Genomic DNA, 22041 nt, shown 5'->3' with positions numbered 1-22041 from the left:
GAAGTTCTTTGGGTAGGCCCTGACATGCAGATCACCTAGACCTACCAAATTCTTTCACTTCATTAAAAAAACAATGAAACGTTAAAGACAGAATCAGAGAATCAACTAGGTTGGAAAAGACCTTTGAGATCAACGAATCAGACTCCAAACCCATTCTTCTAAACAACGCACACTCTCCTGCTCCAGACCCTTCCTCTTCCTAGCCTTTGGATCTCTGGGATACAAGCGAATAAAGCAGAAACTGATCAGGGGATTAGACTTTTCTTTTTTTCTTTCTTTTTTTTTTTAAATTTATATTAGAAAGTGAGGTATGTTAGTCATCTGAAACCATTAGTGGATGAGGTCTACACCAATTAAAATGTCAATGGGTAATGAAGTATTCTTCATAACAGTATCTCCCTGTGGCTATTACCATAAAAGCTGATTTGCACGCAGTTGTAGCAAATTTGGGACTAACAAAGACATCCCATCAATCATCATTGGTTATGTAATTTTTCTTACACGAAAAATTCTATGAACTTTCCCTAATTTTGAACTCTTCTCTAAACTTAGAATATTTCTTTGCCTACTTCCTTAAGCACCAACTATGGCTATGTTCACCAAAACCCATGGAGTGATGGCTTCCCTGCTCTGCGATCCAACAGTGTTGCAAATAAATCAGATGCTTTCACACACACATACCCCTCAATCAAAAACTCCTAAACTCTTGGTTTTGTTATATATATTTATTGTCATTTTTCTCTCACGTATCCACAAAGTTTCCACTGGTACATTTTTTTGCTTATTTCAGAGGGGTAATCTTAAACATACTCAGCTGACATGGATGCAAAACTTGTCATTACCATTACTGAGAGTAGGAATAAACTGTAATATTTCTGTTCTTCTTTAGGGACTGAAATACCTCCAACTAAAGTATTATTTATGCATTTCATTTACATGAACTTCTTTCACTTTTACAGAAAAGGAGCTTGATACACTGACACAATAGCTACTTCATCCTTCAGATGTATCCACATCCACCATCTATTGGACTTGGAAGAAAGCACAGGGAGGCTGAGTCCGACACCCAGGCACGAGAAGGGGAGGGTGAGTAAAGGCTGGTTCCCTGTGCCATCACCGTGGTAGCTCTGGCTCCCACTCGTGCAGGGGTAACTCAACCAGGCGAGGGCCATGGGCAGTCAGAGGTCACATCCATGAAAAACAGACTGGCTGGTTAGGTGCTTCCGTGTTCATGGCAATTTAAATTGATTTCTACCCTGGGGGCTGTACCTTCACCTCTCTCCTGCCTTTGGGTACACGTTCCCATTCTGCCCCAAAGCCAAAAGCTATTCAAGGCTTCTGATCTAGCTGTGAACCCCACCAGAGGGGTGCATTTTCACTGGGATCTGAACTCTGGAGGAAGAAAATTCAGTGCTTTGACATGGCAAGTAAGGGTACAAAAAAATGGCAAGGGGCAAGGCAGAGAAAGGCAGGGCATTAATTTGCTTTAGATGCTGTGAAGTTATCAAACAACCATCAGACAAAACTCAGATGTGTTCATATGCTGTCATTTGGTCTATGGAGTTAATAACTAGTACAAAAATACCTTTTTAAACTGGAAGGTATTTTTTAAGCCTTTTTGAAATTGTTGACAAACAGTAAGGGAAACAAAAATGTATTATTTCATTCAGAAGCACATGATTCTGTGACAGCATATTTCTATTTATATCAATGCATCAAAACAACTTTTAGACCTACTGAAGTGTCATTTTGATCTGCCTTTCTACATGATCTGTCAAAGTACTGACTGAAATCTACTGAAATCTTGCTGACTAAGTTCATGTCAAATAAAGTCCTAAAGGATCTGGAATCTGAACAGAGGAAGTTCAGACTTTGGCCTTGATTACATAAGAAAATGATACTGCTCATTTTTCTAACAGATTTCTTAAAATGGTGAAAGCCCTCTGTTAGTAACCCCCATAATATCAAGACTTGTGATGGGTTTTAACAATTTGTTCACAGCTTAATCAGAAACAGCAGCTGTCCTGGCAGACATGGTATCTACAGAAAAAAAAAAAAAAAAAAAAAGAAAAAAAGACAGCTTTTGACAAATTGTGAAGCTAATGAAAAAAAACAACTGGTATCAACTGTAGGGTACATTTTTTCACTTGATAAAATATATTTGGTTCTTTGGAAGTTGCAGTAGAAAAACATATTTCTGAAAACTTATTCAGGGTTTGTTTGCTTTCAGTCTAGAAGTAGTAAGAGGAGTTAAGAGCCTGAAAATCCAAGTCAGACAAGCTTGCAAGGTTTACATTTCCAAAGATAGCTCAAACTTCTTCCTCTTCATACTGTCATGTAATAATCCCAGAACAATGGTATTATTGAGGTTAAAAGGGCAAAAATCCAAGATTGATACCTTCTGTGACTCAATAAAAGGCACACACTGGCAATCTTAAACAGTTGAGCAACAAAGATTATTGAACTACCTAGAGCATAACAAAAACTGCTTAATTATTTACAACTGCTTAAAAGAGAAAGAGCTTGAGTTCCTTTCAGAGTCCTGAGACTGGAATCATCTTTACTGGAATGTTACTGCAAGGATCATGCAGTATAAACTCTACCATGTGAATCCATGCAGCACAATGGATCCTTAATTAATTACTTTTTGAAAGTATGCTTAGTTTGGTGTCTGCTACTCTTGCCTAAAACACTCTATATAGGTCAAAATTTTTTCTGAACTTAATGGAAAAAGTTAGAAGCAAACCTCATTATTCCTGTTACAAAAGAACTGTAAGATGTGGTCTTTTTTTCTAGTCTTGAAATAGTCTAGAATTGCCTCTGCAATTGCCTCTTCAATAAGGAAGTTGCTTTAATATTCAGAATAAAAATAAATAAATAAATAAATTTAAAGATGGGGTAATCTCTCCCCTGAAAGATACCCAAGAATTTTGAGATCACTATGTGGGTAGAGGGGCAGACAGGGCTCCACATTAAGACAAAGTCTGGAGCAGCATACAATTCCCTGTTTTCCATGCAGTTCTCTGAGCATTCTCAGCCCACTCCCAGATAATTGCCAGAGGCCACACTGAAATCCAGGTTGGTGGGTTAAAGCCCTTTATTAGGTCAAGCAGTCAAGCTTCAGAAAACCAAAAGCCTTTTCAGAACAAGGATTGGGTCACTGACATTTTCACAAAGGGTTTTCTCCCAGCCAAAATGAGAAGTGATGTCTTTTTTTTTTTTTTTAATGGCAGATGTCATCAGAATGTAATGAGTTACTGAGTTTAATCAAAAACCTTTCACAGTGGACACAATGAAAAATTTATATGAGGTTAAAAGTTTCTCTTAATGAGATCTTGAAGCTACTTGTGCTAAGCCAAGCAGGTATAGCTGTATTTTGAATAGTTAAGATTTTTGAGGCTAAGAGCAAGACTTACCGAAGATGTGTAGATTTATGTCAAGCTGTGCTTTACGCAAGTGACAGCAGGAGAAACCCACCATTATACAGCTATGGATAAAACTCCCTTTTTTCTCCCTTTATTTAAAAAATACCCTATGACTTTTCTGCATGAAAAAAGTTCATGTTACAGGATAAAGAATCATGTTAGACAATCACAGCACAATAGTGTGTGCTATCAGTGCTAAAGCAGGCATCAGGCTTGAAGCTGTTCATAGAACTGGTTGATAAAAATGCATTCCTCCACTTAAAAAGGAATTCCTGAGATGTGAGAAATTATCTTTTAAGATGACACTTTTTAATAAAAATTGCTAAACTGACAGAACATAAAGTTTGATCATCAAGACCAGCCTGCCACTGTTGCAAGTAAACCTGAAGAACAATTCAATCTTACAGGGCTCTAGGTAAATTAAGGCTTATTGTAAAATACTGGCTATCACTGTTAACACTGCAAAAATAAGGGAGCAAGGAATATAAGGGTTTATAGAGCAACTCAGGTCTGTGACTTTTGAATTACTTACTAAAAACCCCCAAACTTTACATACCAATGTAATAACATATATAAAGGAATAAGAAGCTGGTCCACCAAAGGCTGAGGTGCCTTGCAAAGACTTAAAAACTGGTGATGAAATTAATGTTCTACTGAGTTCTGCTCCTGAATGAGTGCCATTATCTCTCCTGCCTGGTAAGAAATCTACCTGAATGATAATTCTGAAATGAGTTTTCTGAGTTTGCTCTGCTAAACCTATTTGACTTGAAGACAGTCAAGCATCCAATCATGAGCTGCTTCATGGAACCCAAGTTGCAATCCTTTATTTAAAGTCTGTCTTTCAAATGAGGGACAATGTGGCATTTTGTTTTGCTTGATTTTGTTTCTCTGGGGTTTTTTTATCTGAAAGGAAAGGTGTTATTTGATTGAAGAAAAATAAATAAACAAAACCAACCAATAAAACCAAACAAATCACACTTGTCAGGTGTCTGAGTTTCTATCCACAGAAGAATGGGAAAATGGATAATCTCAATTTTTTTTTTTTGCATGGGAGTAGAGAAACATGGTAATATTGTGTTCTGAGAGAAAGTAAGAAAAAATGGACAAATTTAACACACTGAACACTGAAATAGACTTGAGCAGTTCTGAGGAGTTATCAGAGAAAGCATTTTCAGATTAGACTGTAGAATCAAAAAGGCTCTTTTAAAAGTTGCATTTCATTTTCCTACCCAGGGGTTTCTCTAATTAGCTAGCTACAATTAGGACTATTAAGCTGGTCAATGTTAGCACAATACTTTCATAGCCAGGTATACAGGTATACACAAAAACTGTTATAACTAACAAACTGGGTTTATTACTTAAGAAAGGGAAAATATTTGCAGTTTTATTTCTAACTGCATTTACCACAGAAATTAAAAACAGGAATTTAATACTCTACCCTTACATAGACATCTCTCTTGCTGGCTAACAAAAACTTACAGTAAATTCACGAATACAAGCCGCACTGAGTATAAGCCACATCTCTGGGTGTTGGCAAATATTTCGTTCTTTGTCCATAAATAAGCCGCACCTGAATATAAGCCGCTCTGTCGTTCGCAGCGAGGACCCGCATGCAACAAAGTTGCCAAATAGTAACAGAACCAAGGCATGGCGGGGGGTTTACTGGCTCAACTAAGGCTGTGCAGGCTTGGCCCGCTAGGGGCTGCTGACGGGGCCAGGTGGCCCAGCTCGGTGGTGCCGCTCGGGGTTGGCTGCCGCCTCTGGGTTCGCTTGCCCCGGCCCCGCTCCTGCTGCGGCGCCGGCTGGGCATGGAGAGCGCGCCCCGCTCACGCCGCGGCGCCGGCCGGGCACGGAGCACCCCCTGTTCCTGCCATGGCAGCGGAGGGCGGGGGCAGAGCCCCCCTTCCTCCTCCCCGAGCCGCGGCAATGGCGGTGCGGGGCCCCCCCATCTCTCCCCTGGGCTGCGGCAGAGGAGGGAAGAAGAGAGCTCTCCCGCCTCTCTCCCCGCCCCCCATGCTGCCTGCAGGGAGCCAGGGCAACAGAGTAACACTTTTTAACAATCGCGGAATGCCGGCTTTTACTGGCAGGTGCTTGGCTCGGCGCCCTCTCTGGCACATCTGGGGTTGTAAACGTCAGAAAATTATCCACATATTAGCTGCCCCCGAGTATTAGCCGCACTTCCGGGTTTCCACCAAAATTTTTGTCAAATTGCTGTGGCTTGTATTCGTGAAATTACTGTAATTTACAATTCCCTGTGCTTGTGTGAAAGGAAAAATGTGGTCTCTTCATGCATACTAATGGGCTATAAATTAATATAACCATTGATGGAAGGAACTTTCAGTGGGTCTAATTGTAGACAGCAGAATGAAAAAAGAGTGGACAACACAAGGTATAAATTATAAGATAGAAACTAATAATTAAAATATTTAATTATATTGTACAGAAATGAAATTATTTCTCATCAAATATTTGTTTCAGTCTCATTCATCTTCTCAGAAAAATATCATAGAAATTAGACAACAATTTAAAAATTATGTATTTGAAATAATATACAGGAAAGACAAACAATATCAAGACTTTTGTTTACACTTTTGCATAATACAAAAGTAAAGGGAAATGCTTTTTTATTTGATGCATAGTTAAGCTGCAAAAGTCAATGACCCACAGCTTTGTTAAGCTTATAAGGACTCAGGACACAAACAGACATGTACATAGGAAGGGAAGTATTTAATGCATTTACAATAATTATTTTTTAAAATCTGAAATGCCTTTTTATTAAGACAATCTGTGAATTTAGGAGACAACATTTGGTGTATGTTTTGTTAGCACAAAACATCTCCTGTAGCTTTACTATTTTTACTGTCATAACCTGGATAGGATGCTGACTAGGATTGGGAATCACAGTATATAGGTCTGTCATATACATTTGGCAGCAGGAAACTAAAGAATTTTTAATTGACATAAAGACAATTTCTTTCTGACAAATATAATACGGCTTTAGAAGCTTCTTTTAAAGCTGGAAAACAAGGAAGAGTACTAGCAAGAAAATGAAGTAATATGAACACTTATGCATCTGTTTTCTATAAAATAATTTCATTTTGAAAATCAGATATAAGAGATATTTTCCATTTATTTACTTTATTACCTTGTAAATTGTTTTCCCCATTATTGCAGTTCTACTAAGGTCAATTAAATCAGGATTCTAGTCACTCTCCTCAAGCTGCTTTCATTTTGAAGGTAAGATATGATAAACAAGTGAGACAAACTTTTAGATTGTGAGAAAACCTGTAAAAAGAAGAGCTAGCAGCATGCATATTAAAGGCTTCTCATTAGGCTCCTCCTTCACCCAACCTCAGCTACCTTTCTGCTTGTCTCAGTCAAGCAGACCAAACACACTTTTGAAAGAGCAGGTTCACCCTGTTACACCTGGGTGGGAAGAAGGTGGGCAAGGGTGCGTAAGTGGAGAGAAGTCAGAAAGAGAAGTAGACATTTATGATTTTTAGAAAGAAGTAGTTAAACAGAGGTGTGGTGAGATTTCTGACTCTCTTTCTAAAGAGATTTTTAAGAAAACCAATAAAAAGACCAAAACTAGAAAAAAAGTTGAAGGTTATGTTTCCTGAATTCTAGATGCTATGCTAAGAATAGAAGCACTGAAGGCTAGAAGAAAGGGAGTAACAGAAATAATTAAATTTTATTCTTAAAGATTATGCTAGGAAAGAAAATGAGAATTTTAAAATGGATACCATGCTGAAAAATGCATATCACCACTGGTATAGCTGACACAAATCATTTTATGTATGTATAAATGAAAAAAAAATTATAAATAGTAAAAAAATCCTAAACACCAAAATGGTAAACAAGGTATTTGTCCTGAGATATGTCATAGGAACTCATAACAGTGAGAATATGAGGAGGTAGCTTTTCTAAGCAACGAGACCATTCCAGCACCTTGATGTCTAACTACAAATATGCTTATTCTACTACAAATGCCTGGGGAAAAGTTCCCTCTCAAAACAGAGGCTAGAACATCAAGTACCTACACCCAGTCTAGCACATCGTCTATATCCAAAGAGCTTGAGTTGGTAACTTGTCACAAGTAGTCAGCTTGGGCAGACAGGAACAGCAAACAGATTCCACTGCAAAAAGGCAGCTTTTCAAAAAGAAAATACAGAAAGAGTAACCTACCCTTATTTAGGCACAGCTGATGCCCAGCAACAAGCTTGATAACATCAGAATAAAAGATGATCTACAGAACAGTAAAGAAATATCCTCCATATAACAGAGCTCATGAGGAGGGGGTGCTAAAATTGTACACACACAGAGACCAACTCATTCCCATTTGGGATAACCCCCCAAAATATTAATGAGTAATTAAATTAAAACTCATGTGGACCAGTGCTGCCCCAACAAGAGAGCAACTGCTTGGTGATATTTCCCTGCCTGATCCATGATTTTCAGGTTCTGATTTTGTATTTTAAAAAATGTCCTTTGTATTCTTCTAGGAGATTGGCATTTTCTTTAATAATTAGGCCTAACCCAAGCCAGGATCCACACCCATCAGTGGCTTGCAAAAACCAGAATCCTTCAGATATCATTTATCTAAAAAGAGCCCTTAGATCGTCCTGTAATTATATATATGCTAAAAGAATAAAGGCAGAGAAAGGTAAACAGTAGCCTAAACCAAATCAAGTGCAGTGTTCCTTAATTTTCTGCTGCAACTCAGTAAAAGATGAAGCATGTGATCCAAACCCAACCTGATCAATCAAAAATCTCTTTTAATCATCTCTGAATCAATTAGATGTAATACTCCCACATGCTATGCTTATGATTAAATTTATTTTCAAACAGCAGTTTCAATGCCATTAACCAAATGCTACATTATCAAATGCCTTTCCTTATAGTTAATCCACTGTTCTCATTATACTTCTGTCATTGCTGTTTTGATCATTAACTGTATCACTAGAAGTGGTTTAATAATTACTCATTGCTTCTAGAAGCCTTAGTATAAAATTCTTCCTGATTCCCCAGGTTTTCTGGAAAAAAATATTCTTTTTTATGCCATTACCTGTTAAAAACTTTAAATTCTATTTCAAGAGTAGTTGTAGTTTTTATCAGTCTCCCAAAAGTTTCTGTGAGAGTAACAATTCAATAGAGCAATTGGATGTTCATAACTCAATCATTACAAGAATCCATCTGAAATAAAAAGCAGTCCTTCCCTGAAGTCCTCCCAAATAACAGTGTAATGAATCACATCCTACTACTACTATTCTGCAAAAGAAGTCCCCAAACCATGATCTTATGCTCAAATTTAACACTGTTCCTATATTACCTGCTGGTATATCTTAGACAGGTTCCCAGGTTGTGAACTTTTTCCTCCATGAGTCTAAATTTCAGAGACATCTAGACAAAACCAATCTGTATAGGAATTGAAGCTACATGCCTCAGTGTGAAAAAGGCCACTCACTTGAGCAAGACAAGGCAGAGGACTTCCTGTTGGCAGTATTCAAATAAACAAAGTTATGTCAGCAAAAACTACAATCAAGAAAACTTTCCGTAATCCAAAAAGATGGCTTATTGCTTTTTCCTAAGTAAAAATGAAAAGTCTGAAATTAGACAGTATGGATACTAGAACCAAGCATTGAGACTAGAAACCATCTAGGAATGATTACTTCAGAGGAATCCTGCCCTTCAAGCACACCATGCCAATGCCTTGCTCTTACTGTGACACTGTAGTCAATGCACCACCTTCTGTCTCACAGATCTGGAGAACAGATGAAAAAAAAATCCTGGTACTAATTCAGGTACTAATTCTTGGTACTAATACAGATCTAAAGAGGCATGCAAGAAGTGGAGCTGCAATGACTTACTGTGGGAATAAACATTCTCAATACCTACTCGTACACACTGTGGTCCCTGAGTTGTCTGGGGCTCTGGCCAGGCACCTGCCAGTTAACAGCCACAACGCCACAGGATGTGACACTCTGCTGTTGGCTGTGATATTCTTTTCCACACAGTGACTTGCAGCTTTGTAACCTCAAAGGTGTAACCTTACAACATTGCAAAATGATCAGCGGTGTCATGGGCAGGTAAAACAAGACTATTTTGCTAACACATGCAAATAAAGAGGTCAGAATAACAAGTAGGTGGTATGTAACTTAAACAGAAGCTGCATTTACATACCAAAAGTAGAAACAGAGCAAGCAAGAGAAAAAAAATATTCTAAATTATTTGAAAGCATAGACAGCCTTAAAATTGCTTCCAAATGTAATGAAGAAATTTAATGCCTTTTTTTCCAGCCTAATGCTCTTCAAGCTAAAATGCGCTTTAAAAGTCACATTAATTCCTTAAAAAAGTAGTTTCTTTGAACAAATACTGCTGTCTTCAGATTTATTTGTAAATACTCATGCTATGCTGTTTAGGTAACATAGATGAGACTTAGATGACGTTTAATACTTCAGTGAAAACCTATTTTCCAATCATGTGTTCTTTATATAGAACATCAAATATACATATAAAAAATTACAAATGCTAACTTAAACTGATCAAAAAGAGTCCTGAAAAGATTCAAGACTTTTGGAAAAATAGAACTTGCCTATACTGACCACCTGAACATATACACAATGTGTAATTTCTACTGTTACTTTCAGCACTAATTTTTGCTACATAGAAATTATTAGCCCAAGAACAAAACAAGTTCAATAATGTACTTTCTTTCTCAGTATGTCTACCCCTCTCTCTAAACAGGTACATTGATGGTTTTAAGACTGCTGTTTAATAGAACACATACTTAGAACACGCAATAGACTAAGAGGCATGTAACATGCTCCACTGTTTTTTTGTTGGGTTTTTTTGTTTGTTTATTTTTTGGTTTTTGTTTTTGTTTTTTAATCTGACAGATTAAAATAAACAGCAGAAATATCACAAGCTGCTCTAGATACATGAGTGTAACATACTGCAGTGTTTCTTATGACTGAAGATGAGAAAATGGTACAATCACATTACAAAGATTGAAACTAAATCTCAGAATTGGAGTTCTTAACCACTGGAGTGCAGAACCTCATAAGCAATTCGGTTTCCACAACTATAGTGCAAGGTAGGCTTTGTAGGAAAGCATTATGAGAAAGAAATCTAGATCAAACAGCTGTTGGCAGCTTATATAGCTGCATTAACAAGGAAGGAGCTATCTTCAATAACCTGGACAGTCCTGGTATATAGGATGATTAGGGCTTGGGGAATTTTACAGTATCAAAGTAGATAGGAACTGCTGAGTATTTTACTGCACCAATTAGACAGAAGGTGTCTTTTTTAATATACCAGTGCCTGTGGATTTTACACACTGAAACTAATGAGGTTTTTATAACCAGAGAACCGTTATGTCTATGGCAACAGCAACTTGAATGAAGGAGTTATGTCAGTAGTTAGAGACCTAGGGAGAAAGAGCTGCAGATACATATACAGGATCGTATGTAAAACCATGATTCTATATGAGCACACTGGAGGCTGGACAATGGCCATTTAAATATCAGGGATTTACTAGAGAGAAGGAACATTTTACTATAAGCTCAATAATCATCACTTTAGAATCATAGAATTGTTACAGTTGGAAAAGATCACTGAGTCCGACCATTAACACAGCTCCGCTGTGTTTACCACTAAACCATATTCTCAAATACCACATCCACATGCCTTTTGAACACTACACAAATGGTATTTCTACCACTTCCCTGGGTAGCCTGTTCCAAAGATTGCCCACCTTTTCAGTGAAGAAATTTTTACTAATAACTAATCTAAAGCTTCCCTCATACAACTTGAGGCAATTTCCTCTCATCATATTACTTCTTACCAGGGAAAAGAGATTAAACCCTGCCTCACTACAAGCTCTTGTCAAACAGTTGTAGAAAGCAATAAGGTCTCCCCTGAGCTTCCTTTTTTCCAGGCTAAGCAACCACAGTTCCCTCAGCCACTTCTTAGAAGACTTCCGCACCAGACCCTTCACCAGGTTTGGATATGCTCCAGCACCTCAATGTCTTTCTTGTAGTGAGGGGCCCAAAACTAAACACAGGATTTGAGGTGTCACCAGTGCCAAGTACAGAGAGACAATCATTGCCCTAGTCCTGCTGGCCACATTATTTCTCATCCAAGCCAGGATGCCACTGGCCTTGGCCATGTGGGCACACTGCTTGGTCACGTTCAGTCTGCTGTCAACCAAAGACAATAAGGGATCCCCAATAAATACCTGCTCCCATACGCCCAAAGAGGAAGACTTACAGTTTCCTGTTACTTGGACCAGCTGTGACAGAATAGCTAAAATTATCATGAAAGTCTCTTCCACAGGTAGACACTTTCACACATAAGTTTGGAGAGTAGAATAAGAATGAAAATATAAGACAGCTAGAAAACAGTACAACATCTTTGAATGGTTTTCCCACACAGTATGTTGTCATGATTCAAATGTTGGCATTTGTAACAATTTTAGTTTATACCATTGGGGATGTGGACAGAAACACAATCACTCTTGAAGAGAAGACCTTAAAGCAGATGTAAAGGAGATGCCGACTTTGCTGGAAGAGATGGATGAGATTAAGGGAATCAGTAGCAAAGTCCAGTTAGCACATCCTAGGAATTCAGTGATGGGCTCTGAATTACTATTTTTAGGAGCTCTGAATTACTAGTATTGCTTTGGGGAGCCAGAATCATTGACCATAATATAAAATACCATCCTGACTTAATAAACACAAACAAAACAAGTCCAGAAGACAATATATGTGTGAGAGTTCCCACAATGCCCAGAGACTACATGGTGAGCAGCCCCAGCAGCTGCAAAAGTAAGAGATAACCAAAGGCTTAACTTCGTGTGGTAAACCATGATAGCAAGGCCATTCAGTACAAAGAAGTGACAATAAGATTGTATGCTTTGCTAACAAAAGAAAAGAAAGAGGAAAAAAATTACAAACCATCAAACATGATAAAGCAAAACCATATTTTGATTCAAAAACAGTCCCTTTTCCCAGAAGCCATATTTGTTTTGAAATGGTCAAAGCAAAATAAGAATGTAACAACCAATAAAAATATTGCATATATGAATATATTGAGATATGCAGATAACCTATCTTGATGAAAGTGATAAGACAAAGCGAGACATCAGAATAAAAGGTAAATGGTGTAGAAAGCTCAAAGCAGCACTTGATCGTTATAAACTGCCCTTAGAAAATTAAAACATTTGAGTTTCTAAGAGACAGGCAATACTATTACAAGTGGTTGCCTGAGTACCAGCAGAGTGTCAACAGGCTGAAACAAGGAGGTACTCACCATGATAACGAAGTGGGAGTACTGCCAGTTAAGATTAAGGGGACGAAACAACATAGAACAGAGTAGAGATAGTGGAGGAATGAGGAATTTTTTGTAGAGAGGTTGCATCTAGTAATATCAGGAATCATTCTGACATGGACTTGCTACACAGACCAAAACTTCTAGGTTATACAGAAAGAAGCCTAAAATCTTCCTGAGTGACATTAAAATAAAAGAAAGCATCTGCAACATCCTAATTCTTGTTCTAGGGGTTTTTTTATACAGTACTGTCATAATAAGAGAAATTTTCACAACAGGAGACTCAGGTTTATATCATGTCCATGAATTCCCCACTAAGTATGGGGAATTTTGACAATGGTTTAATGCTTCCACCTGAAGACAAATTTTACAAACAGAAAATCAGTTGGTATGTAATTAATACTCATGTATTTGGCAGTAGATTGAAAATTTACATCAGGCACCATCCAGATAGATTTGGTAAAGGAAGAACACAGCTATAAAAATGAATTATAAACAAAACAGATAAAATGAAATGCTTTTCATTTTTTTAAGTCCATTAGAACAATGACTGAAATAAGTATGAACTCAATTTGCTGCAGGACAGTATCTCATAAAAAAATTTCAGGATGGCAAAACTAAAACTGATTTAACACTAGGGGTGATTTCAGATCACAGAAAGAACACAGACCGCTTGAGTGCTTTTTAGAGAATAAGTATCCATCTTTATACTTAAATATACCTTAAAATACCTTAAATATAAAATATAAAAGATGCAACAGCCATTTACAAGTCAGCTGAAAATTCATCCAGGACAATATAAACTACTTTGTTTCATGAATGCTACCTATTAAATTGCAATCACTTGTGCTACTTTATGGGACTTTTTTTAAAATTACAGTAATTTCACGAATACAAGCCGCACTGAGTATAAGCCGCATTGCTGGGTGCTGGCAAATATTTCGTTCTTTGTCCATACACAAGCCGCACCTGAGTATAAGCCGCTCTGTCGTAAGCAGGGAGGACCCGCGTGCAACAAAGTTGCCAAATAGTAACAGAACCGCGACAGGGCGGGGTTTACTGGCTCGGCTCGGGCCATGAGGGCTCGGGGCTGCCGACAGGGCTGGGCGGCCCAGCTCGGTGCTGCCACTCTGCGGGGCCGCTCAGGGCTGGCCGACGCTGCCACTGGGCTTGCTCGCCCTGGCCTGGCGCTGCCCCGCGGTGGTAGGAGGGGCACAGAGCCCGCTGGCACCTGCAGCGGCGATGGAAGGCGGGGATGGAGCCGCCCCGCTCCTGCGGCGGCGGTGGGAGGTGGGGACGGGAGCCCCCCAGGCCGCGGGGCCAGCAGCACGGAGCCCCCTGCCTCCCCCCGAGCTGCGGGGCCAGCAGGAGGGAGCTGCCCGCCTTCCTCACCCCCTGTGCTACCTGCACGGAGCAGCTCCACCCGCCGCACAACAGAGTATCAATTTGTAACAACCGCGTAAATGCAGGGTTTTACTGGCAGGTGCTTGACTTTGCAGTATGCACTGACTCGGTTTGCACTCCCGAGGTTGAAAATGTCAGAAAATTATTCACATATTGGCTGCTCCTGAGTATTAGCCACATTTCTGGTGTGGGAGCAAAATTTTGGTCAAAACGGTGTGGCTTGTATTCGTGAAATTACTGTATGCAAATTCCTGGCTGTACAGCTCTTATCCATGGAACTGCTACATCTGCTAGTTTACCATCTCCCAGCTGAACATTTTCTGGTAATTTGTCAATTCTGTAGACCCAGAGCTACTAAGCCTCTCTGAGAATGAGGATTTCTTACAATTTTCCCAGCTTGAGCCATTCTATAATCACCTCCTGCATAGCAACAAGGAAAAGATGTTGGGAAATGTTCCATAGGAGTAAGTAAAAACACACTGATATTTGGCAAGTATGGATGACAGCCAGGACTGACCAAGCTGTCAACCAAAATAAATCTGCCCTAGCTGAAAAATGAACGTCACAAATAAGCAGGAGTAAGAACAATGTGAAAAAGAAGAGACTCTACATCAACAACGTCTGCTTTACAGTACCAAGCAAACACAAAAGGAAAGATCACCTGCTTACAGCTTCTGTATGATTGTCTTGTTCACATTTGAAACAGCAATTGGGTACACTGTCTGCAAGGTTCTTTTACACTGTGAGCTTTAAAAAGAGGTGGGATTTTTTTCTTTTAATACTAGGTACTATCAGGGCTGTTAATGAAAATAACCTTCCTTAATGTGGTGCCCTTTGAGAAAGCATCAGCATGCAGGTTGCATTTCAAGTGTCTGTTGTGACATTTCAATTTGATTGGGTTACAATGCAGAGAAAAGAAAAAAAAAAATCACAAACCAACCAGCCATCACCAAATCTGAAACCTGAACCAGTACAAATAAATCGCAATTGTCAAATACTAAACAACTGGTAGCATATTAAAGGTAATAACTTTATTCACAGTACCAGCACCAGTTTGAAATAACTTTCTTGAAACATGTGGTATCAATTGTAAAACATCACACTCAGTTGTCTTTAGAGTTTAGCTGCTGGGGATATAAATTCTACTAGCAAGTCCATCTTCTAAGCTGACAGCTAAGTCAAATGAATAATAATATGGAAGCTTGATTCTGGTTATGGTTATTATAAAGTTGAGTACTGGTAGATTCAATACAGATATAGAGAAGCTACACAAAAAGGGCATAAATACTACTTTACCTCTGCAGAAAACAAAAAATATTCAGACCAGTAATAAAAAAACCTGAAAACTTAGAATAAAAGTTACAATTTTATAAGAGCTGACATGGTTACAAAACCATTGAAATATTAGACATGGTAAACATTATATCTTCATTACCAAAATATTTTAAACAGAGATTTAGTGTATACAGGTAAATCCAAAATAAGCATATAAAGCTAAGCCTTTAGAAGCATGTATTACAGCTGAGTCAATTTTAGCAACCTTTGCTCTAGGGAGGCTGTGTGAAAAGAAGGGGGTTTGCTTTTCTATCGGGTTTCCAGAACTGGAAGTTTCTCCCATGTGAATTAGTTCAAAATGTTCACTTAGTTCTTACACTAGAGTTTCTCGTTGTTAATAATCTGACTTTCACTGCATTTTAATGCAAACAGGTTGTCATATTTAACAGACAAGCAAATAAAATCCAGAAATTGCAGCTATTTAAAAAAAAAATCAAGCGGGCACAATTGAAATATGCAGACCATGCAGGTTTCTTTTTTAATAAATGCAATTTTTATAGCACTGAGTATGTTCTAAATGGTATAAATTCTTAGCATAACTCTAGCTAACCAGCAAATCCCAACATAGAAAAAGTTGCCTTACATTGCATTGCATTAAGAAACAAAAGTTAAGCAATAAATAAATAAATAAATAAATAAACTTTCACAGCCACCTTCTGATCAAAATGAAGGTAATTTTTGTTAACATTAAGTTGCCAAAATTACATTTTTACACTGTCACGGGAACAAGGACTACACTTATAATTTTGTACTCTTTCCAAAGACCAAACTCCTCAATTTCATTTCAACCTGGGACAAGGTCTGAGATGAGGTCAAGGAACAACGATGCCTGCGGATGAAATACAGAACGTCATTCCTCATTTGTTCTTCAGAGAGTTTCACAGGAACCTCGCGATGAATGAGACATCATTAGCGGTTGTTAGAACTGTAACCACAGCTCTGGGATTTAGAGCAACGCCTTGTGTAGCCAGGCTGGAGGTCGAAAGCCTGGCTCATGACACGCGGCTGCTGCTCAGCTTTCCCGCGGTGTCCCCATCCCGGGCTCGGCTGTGACACCGGCGTGCGCACACGCCAGTGACGTCACTGCCTGCTGCGGGTGACGGCGTGCAAACAGCGTGCCAGTGACGTCAGCAGTTAAAGGCAGGAACCCGCGTCCTTTACCTTGGATCCGCACACACAGACCAGCCACAGACACAGCTTCGCACACGGCTTTGCTGCGTCTCCCAGCACTCACAAAGCAGCCCTGCGTGCTTACAGCAACACTGTCACTGTTTCCTGGCACCCGGCAAGGAGCTGCCCGGCCCGGAGCACCGCTGCTCGGCCGGGAACCGCCCTCCCCGGATCACTGCTGCCCAGCGCTCCCCGCGCTGCCCTCCCGTGCCCGGGCACAGCTCCCGCTCCGCAGCGCTCCCCTCCCGTGCTCGGGCACAGCTCCCGCTCCGCAGCGCTCCCCTCCCGTGCCCGGGCACAGCTCCCGCCCCCCAGCGCTGCCCTCCCGTGTCTGGGCACAGCTCCCGCCCCCCGCACTGCCCTCCCGTGCCCGGGCACAGCTCCCGCTCCCCGCACTGCCCTCCCGTGCCCGGGCACAGCTCCCGCTCCCTGCGCTGCCCTCCCGTGCCCGGGCACAGCTCCCGCTCCCGGCGCTCCCGCGCTGCCCTCCCGTGCCCGGGCACAGCTCCCGCCCCCCGCGCTGCCCTCCCGTGCCCGGGCACAGCTCCCGCTCCGCAGCGCTCCCCTCCCGTGCTCGGGCACAGCTCCCGCTCCGCAGCGCTCCCCTCCCGTGCCCGGGCACAGCTCCCGCCCCCCAGCGCTGCCCTCCCGTGCCCGGACACAGCTCCCGCTCCCCGCACTGCCCTCCCGTGCCCGGGCACAGCTCCCGCTCCCCGCACTGCCCTCCCGTGCCCGGGCACAGCTCCCGCTCCCGGCGCTCCCGCACTCCCCTCCCGTGCCCGGGCACAGCTCCCGCCCCGGCGCTCCCCGCGCGGCCCGAGGGGCGGGGCCGGGGGCGGGGCACGGGAGCGCGGGAAAGCGGCCGCGCCGGCCACGTGACCGCCTGCGCTGTGGCGGCGCGCGTGGCTGCGGAGCCGCCATGGCCGCCGTGCTCTGTTCGTCCCGCATCGTGGCGGGCGGCGACGAGGGCAGCGACAGCGACGACGGCGAGTGGGACATTGGCGTCGTGCGGCACGAGCCGCAGGTGGGGCCGAGGCTCCCTGCACCTGGGGCCCGCCAGCCGTGGCCGGGTGGACTCGGGGAGGGAGGCGGCCTCGGCTTGGAACCGTGAGGGGAGGGGAGCTGTAAAAATTGCGTATTTTTGAGGTATAATGATGGGAGTTAAAAACTTATGATACAAGACAACTTCATTCATACCTGTCTCTAAGGAAACTAGTGAATAATAATTTCTCTGCTCACCGGTGTATGTAAATGTTTTGTACACTTGATATATAACTCCGGCAGCAATCTTCAGCTGCATCTGCAGCTTTAATAGAGAGCAAATCTATGTTGCTTTTGAAAAAAAACTTAAATTGGGCAACTTTCTGATGCATAAACGAGTCTTTTGGTCAGTGCTTTTTTCAGCCAGAGCGTTTATGATGCAGCACTGCAGATGCCTCTGTCACCGCAGAATTAGGGTGACAGGAACTGTAACCCTTCACAGCAGTGGATTTGTGCTGTTGGGCCTGGCAGCTTGTCATTGAGGTCCCTTCACTCAAACTCAGACTTTCATATCTGATGGTTGTATTTTTTAACACTATACTTCGAAATATGTGAAATGTACAGAAAAAAAAAAGGTACATAAATGCATTGCAAAGTTTTTCTAGTGTCATAAGATGAAAAAGAATCTTAATTGAAATCAAATTATGGTAAGTAGAATTGAGAGCGGTGTGGGAGGATAACTGGTCTGTTGAGAAGGAAGATATTTCTATATTCAGAGAATGGAACCTCTCAGAAAAATTGATTTTAAAACTTAGGTTTTGTAGTAGACCCTATATAGATCTACAAAGATGGAAGAACAAGAGTTTTATGTTGCTTTTTCCTCTCTTCTTCTATGCTGTGTCCTTTCAGAGATTATTAGTGCTTTTATACTGAAACCAAGCTATATTGTTTTTACCTTGAGACAGTTTCCAGATTTTGACTTAATTTTTCTTTGTTTGTCTAGCAGTTGGATCAAATGTTGCAGGTGGACAAGAATGAGGCATTAAAGAAGGCTCTGTTTCGTGGTGATGTGTCATTAATTGAAGAGCTCTTAAATTCGGGTGAGGAAAGTCAGTTACAAAGTTGAATATTTTTATTGAGCTTTATTTTATTGAATTATAGCAAGAATACTAAACTTTCTCATTTAAAACAAGATTTTATATCCTTTACTGGAAACATTCACATGTTCCTACATGCACTCAACACATTCTTTTGAAATACTAAATTACTTTTTCAATGACTCAGATTCGGTATTCTGGCACATTCCTTCTAATATATGTTTCCTTTTTCAGGAGCCCTGGAAATTGAGAAAACTATGTTTGAACTGTGAAATAAGTTTGTTTTCAGATGTATCTTTAACATGCAAATAGCAATTACAAGCACTGAACTAGAGGTGGTTTAAATTGAGGGGGAGAATTCAGTGGGTGGTCTTTGGTGTTGAAGGTTGTACAACATGGGGTAAGAAGGGGAGGCTAACCTTTTTTTATTTTAATGTTCCCTCAATTTGGAAATTCCTTTTCCCTTTTTTTTTCTTTTCCCTTCCCCCCTTCACAGCACTGTTAAGTGTTTGGTATGTGCCCTAGGTAATAGTGCTGTCCTGACAACATCAGCTGAACAAAGATTTTGTGATTCTGAAAGGTCTAATGGGCTTTTTGTGGCATTTGTCACTAAAAAGTAGACTGTTTTAACACTGAAAGCCTTTTTCCCTGTTTTGTTACTCAGTATTTGTCTTTAATGTGTTTGTTAATCAATGTTAGGAAGATTGGATCACTTACTGAAGCATCCAGGGCAATCAGAAACTGCATAGCTGAGTTGACCTGCCTAGTGATAATTGTCAGGAAGTTCTGCTTCAGCAAGCAAGGAGAATATAGTAACCAAGAGCTTGTTCTCTGAGGAAAATCTGTCTTAGGAAAGAGAGTAGTTTCTTGGTTAGGAATGGGCTTTTCTGAGTTTTGAAACAATGACATTATTTGCCCTTTTAGAAGCCAACTGTTTCTCACCACAATGGGGGAATGGTTTTCTTTTTAAATTAAGCAAAACTATCGCACGAACTGAAATACGTCTGTCTTGCTTTGAGAAAAATATGTTCTTATTTATGGGTAGAGTTTCAGTGATGTCTGTGCATCAGATTGCTCAATTGTTTTGCTACACCATCCATTTAAAATTGTATTGCAGTCAAGCAGCAATAGTGCACTTTCTCTGCTTCTGCCTGCTACACAGTGGACAGTTCTGTGTTGTTGGAACATGATAGTAGATTTCTGTAAGAGCACAGATTCAGGCTGAGGATCCATGTAGTCTAGTTTCCTGTCTCCTGAAGTGAACAAGGCAGTGTTATAGAAGAATATGTAATTTCCTTATAATGGGATCAACAGTAAATTCTGACTCATCCAGTACTGTTCTGCAAAGCAGTAGAACACAGTGCCTATTATGGAGGTCTTTCTGAAGAAAGGTAACATTGTCCTTGAGGGGATTTGTGTTCAGATTAAATTTTTGCCTCCAGAAATACCTTTAGTATAAGTTTGGTGGAGCTTGTAGGAGGCCTGCTACCAGCAGTCAGCCAAACTCAAGGTTTGTGTTGGAAGTGGATTTCCTAGCAACAGTTGGGGCTGTTCTTTCAGGTGGAGTGAGACTGTGTTGTTTTCTGGCTTGGTTAGCTTTTGCTGTAATATTTTTGATGCTGAAGCAGTTTTACAGAGCTTGTTTAGGAGATGGACAAGCACAGTGTTTTTCCTTACCACTTCTGTTAAATGGCACCTTAGGAAAAAGTTTCTGAAGTACATATCACAAAAAGTAATGCAAGCAAGTAGCACCTTCAGAGGTGATTTGGACATTTGGTTTGCTTTAGGAGTAAAGTACTCAACACCATGTAATTCATGTGTTCTGTTTCCTAAAATTGGATTAAAAGTTATCACCTTATGACAGTTTAGGCTGATTAAAGATGTAACTACAGTCAAATCCTCCATTTTCCTTCAACAGTTTATTCGACTTACATCTTTGAATGAGTGCTGGAGTTCATCTCATCTTTTGTGAGCTAGTTCAGGGAATTATAAGTAGTAGTAAACAACAGGAATGGGAGCGTGCCTACTGTGTGAGAATAATTTTTCAGCCGGTTTAGAACTCTGAACCCTGAGTCAGGTGACCACTATAGCTGGCCCAGCACAGGGAGGCATCAGCAGCTCTAATATGACTCAGCTTTAAGGTCGTGTGGGGGCAGACCTAAGTGCAGGCAGACTTAAATCAATACTTCTATTGGAGAAAAGTCTTACAGAATCAAGCATTTTAGAACTTCGTCTCAAGTAAATGGTGTCTGAATGTGAATGGATTCCAGCACTAAGAGCTGTTCTTTAACTGAAGGAAAGTCAAGACCTTGTATTTTTGGTGTCAAAAATGGAATTATTTAGCAGAGTTACGTTTTTCTCTGTGAAAACAGCCTTTCTACTCTAGCTATTATTAGCCACAGTCAAGAAAGTATCTGAAAGAGATATGGAAGAAACAGTAATAGTCACAGAAAGAATGCAATTCTTACTTTGCTGTTCTTTTGCTTCATTATTATTCATATTCTTCATGTGACTTCTGCTGTAGAAGGCCCTTGTGCCTGGGGACCAAGTGACTGTAGAGACAGGGTTGAGTGAAAGCTGTGCCAGTCACAGGAGTGGGACCAGAGGCCCATGTGTCTGTGGTGCCAGCAGCTGGAGGGGATGGATGACAGGAAGGCACCAGTGCTGCTGTGTTCATAGAAGTGCTCTGTTTGTGTGTGTGTGCATGTGCCTGCTGGGAATGCACATTGGTATGGGTTAGACCTGCTGTTCTGGAGTGTGGCAGCATCACTTCTCTAGCTGTTGAATCTGACCTGATTTTCACTTTAACAGTTTTTTTCTGGGCTTCACTGTTATCTCAAGGAGAAAAATCTCAAGGATTTCTCAAGAGCCTTTTAAATGCTGAACTAACACTGCTTATTTCAGTAACAGCTCGTGTAATGAGAGTAATAATGTACTTGAGTAGTCATCAAGGTTAGGCATTTGTGGTTCAGTCAACAACTCTATAACCAAACAGCCAAGAAACCCCATAACTGTTCCTGTTTCAGTTGTCCTTTGTCTTCCTCTGGGATTGCAACTTGTTTGCATTGGGACTTTATAAGTGGTACTTCAAGGCAGTTAGTACCAAGATGGTAGGAGACTATTCAGGACAAACAACATATTGCCAGATAAACCATTCTACTTCTAGAACTTGGAAAAAGCACCAGCATCATGTCAGATACTAGTTGCTACACATGTAAAGAAAGCATTGAGGAAAGTGCCTTCTCAAGTGTTTTATCAAGTCTATATATAACTGCCAGATAGATAATTTGTCACTGTTGTTC

At 40.7% G+C, this 22041-nt stretch overlaps 1 protein-coding gene across 3 annotated transcripts in view; it reads left to right on the top strand.

The window, feature by feature from the left end:
* Positions 1 to 17561: 17561 nt before the first annotated feature.
* ASZ1 (ankyrin repeat, SAM and basic leucine zipper domain containing 1) overlaps positions 17562 to 22041 on the top strand; it is a 42485-nt gene continuing 38005 nt past the window's right edge. The window contains exons 1-2 of one of the 3 annotated variants that reach the window (XM_033059156.1): positions 17562 to 17685; positions 18649 to 18751. In XM_033059156.1, coding sequence (XP_032915047.1) covers positions 17581 to 17685; positions 18649 to 18751 — 208 coding nt within the window. In that variant the 5' untranslated portion in view covers positions 17562 to 17580. Of the gene's footprint in view, positions 17686 to 18645; positions 18752 to 22041 lie in introns of all 3 variants that reach the window. The other 2 variants (XM_033059157.1, XM_033059155.1) reach the window with 2 other exon arrangements.

The sequence above is a fragment of the Catharus ustulatus genome, chromosome 4 (assembly GCF_009819885.2).
Source record: "Catharus ustulatus isolate bCatUst1 chromosome 4, bCatUst1.pri.v2, whole genome shotgun sequence".
Taxonomy (NCBI): Eukaryota; Metazoa; Chordata; class Aves; order Passeriformes; family Turdidae; genus Catharus; species Catharus ustulatus.
This window is presented reverse-complemented; position numbering and strand designations above follow the sequence as displayed.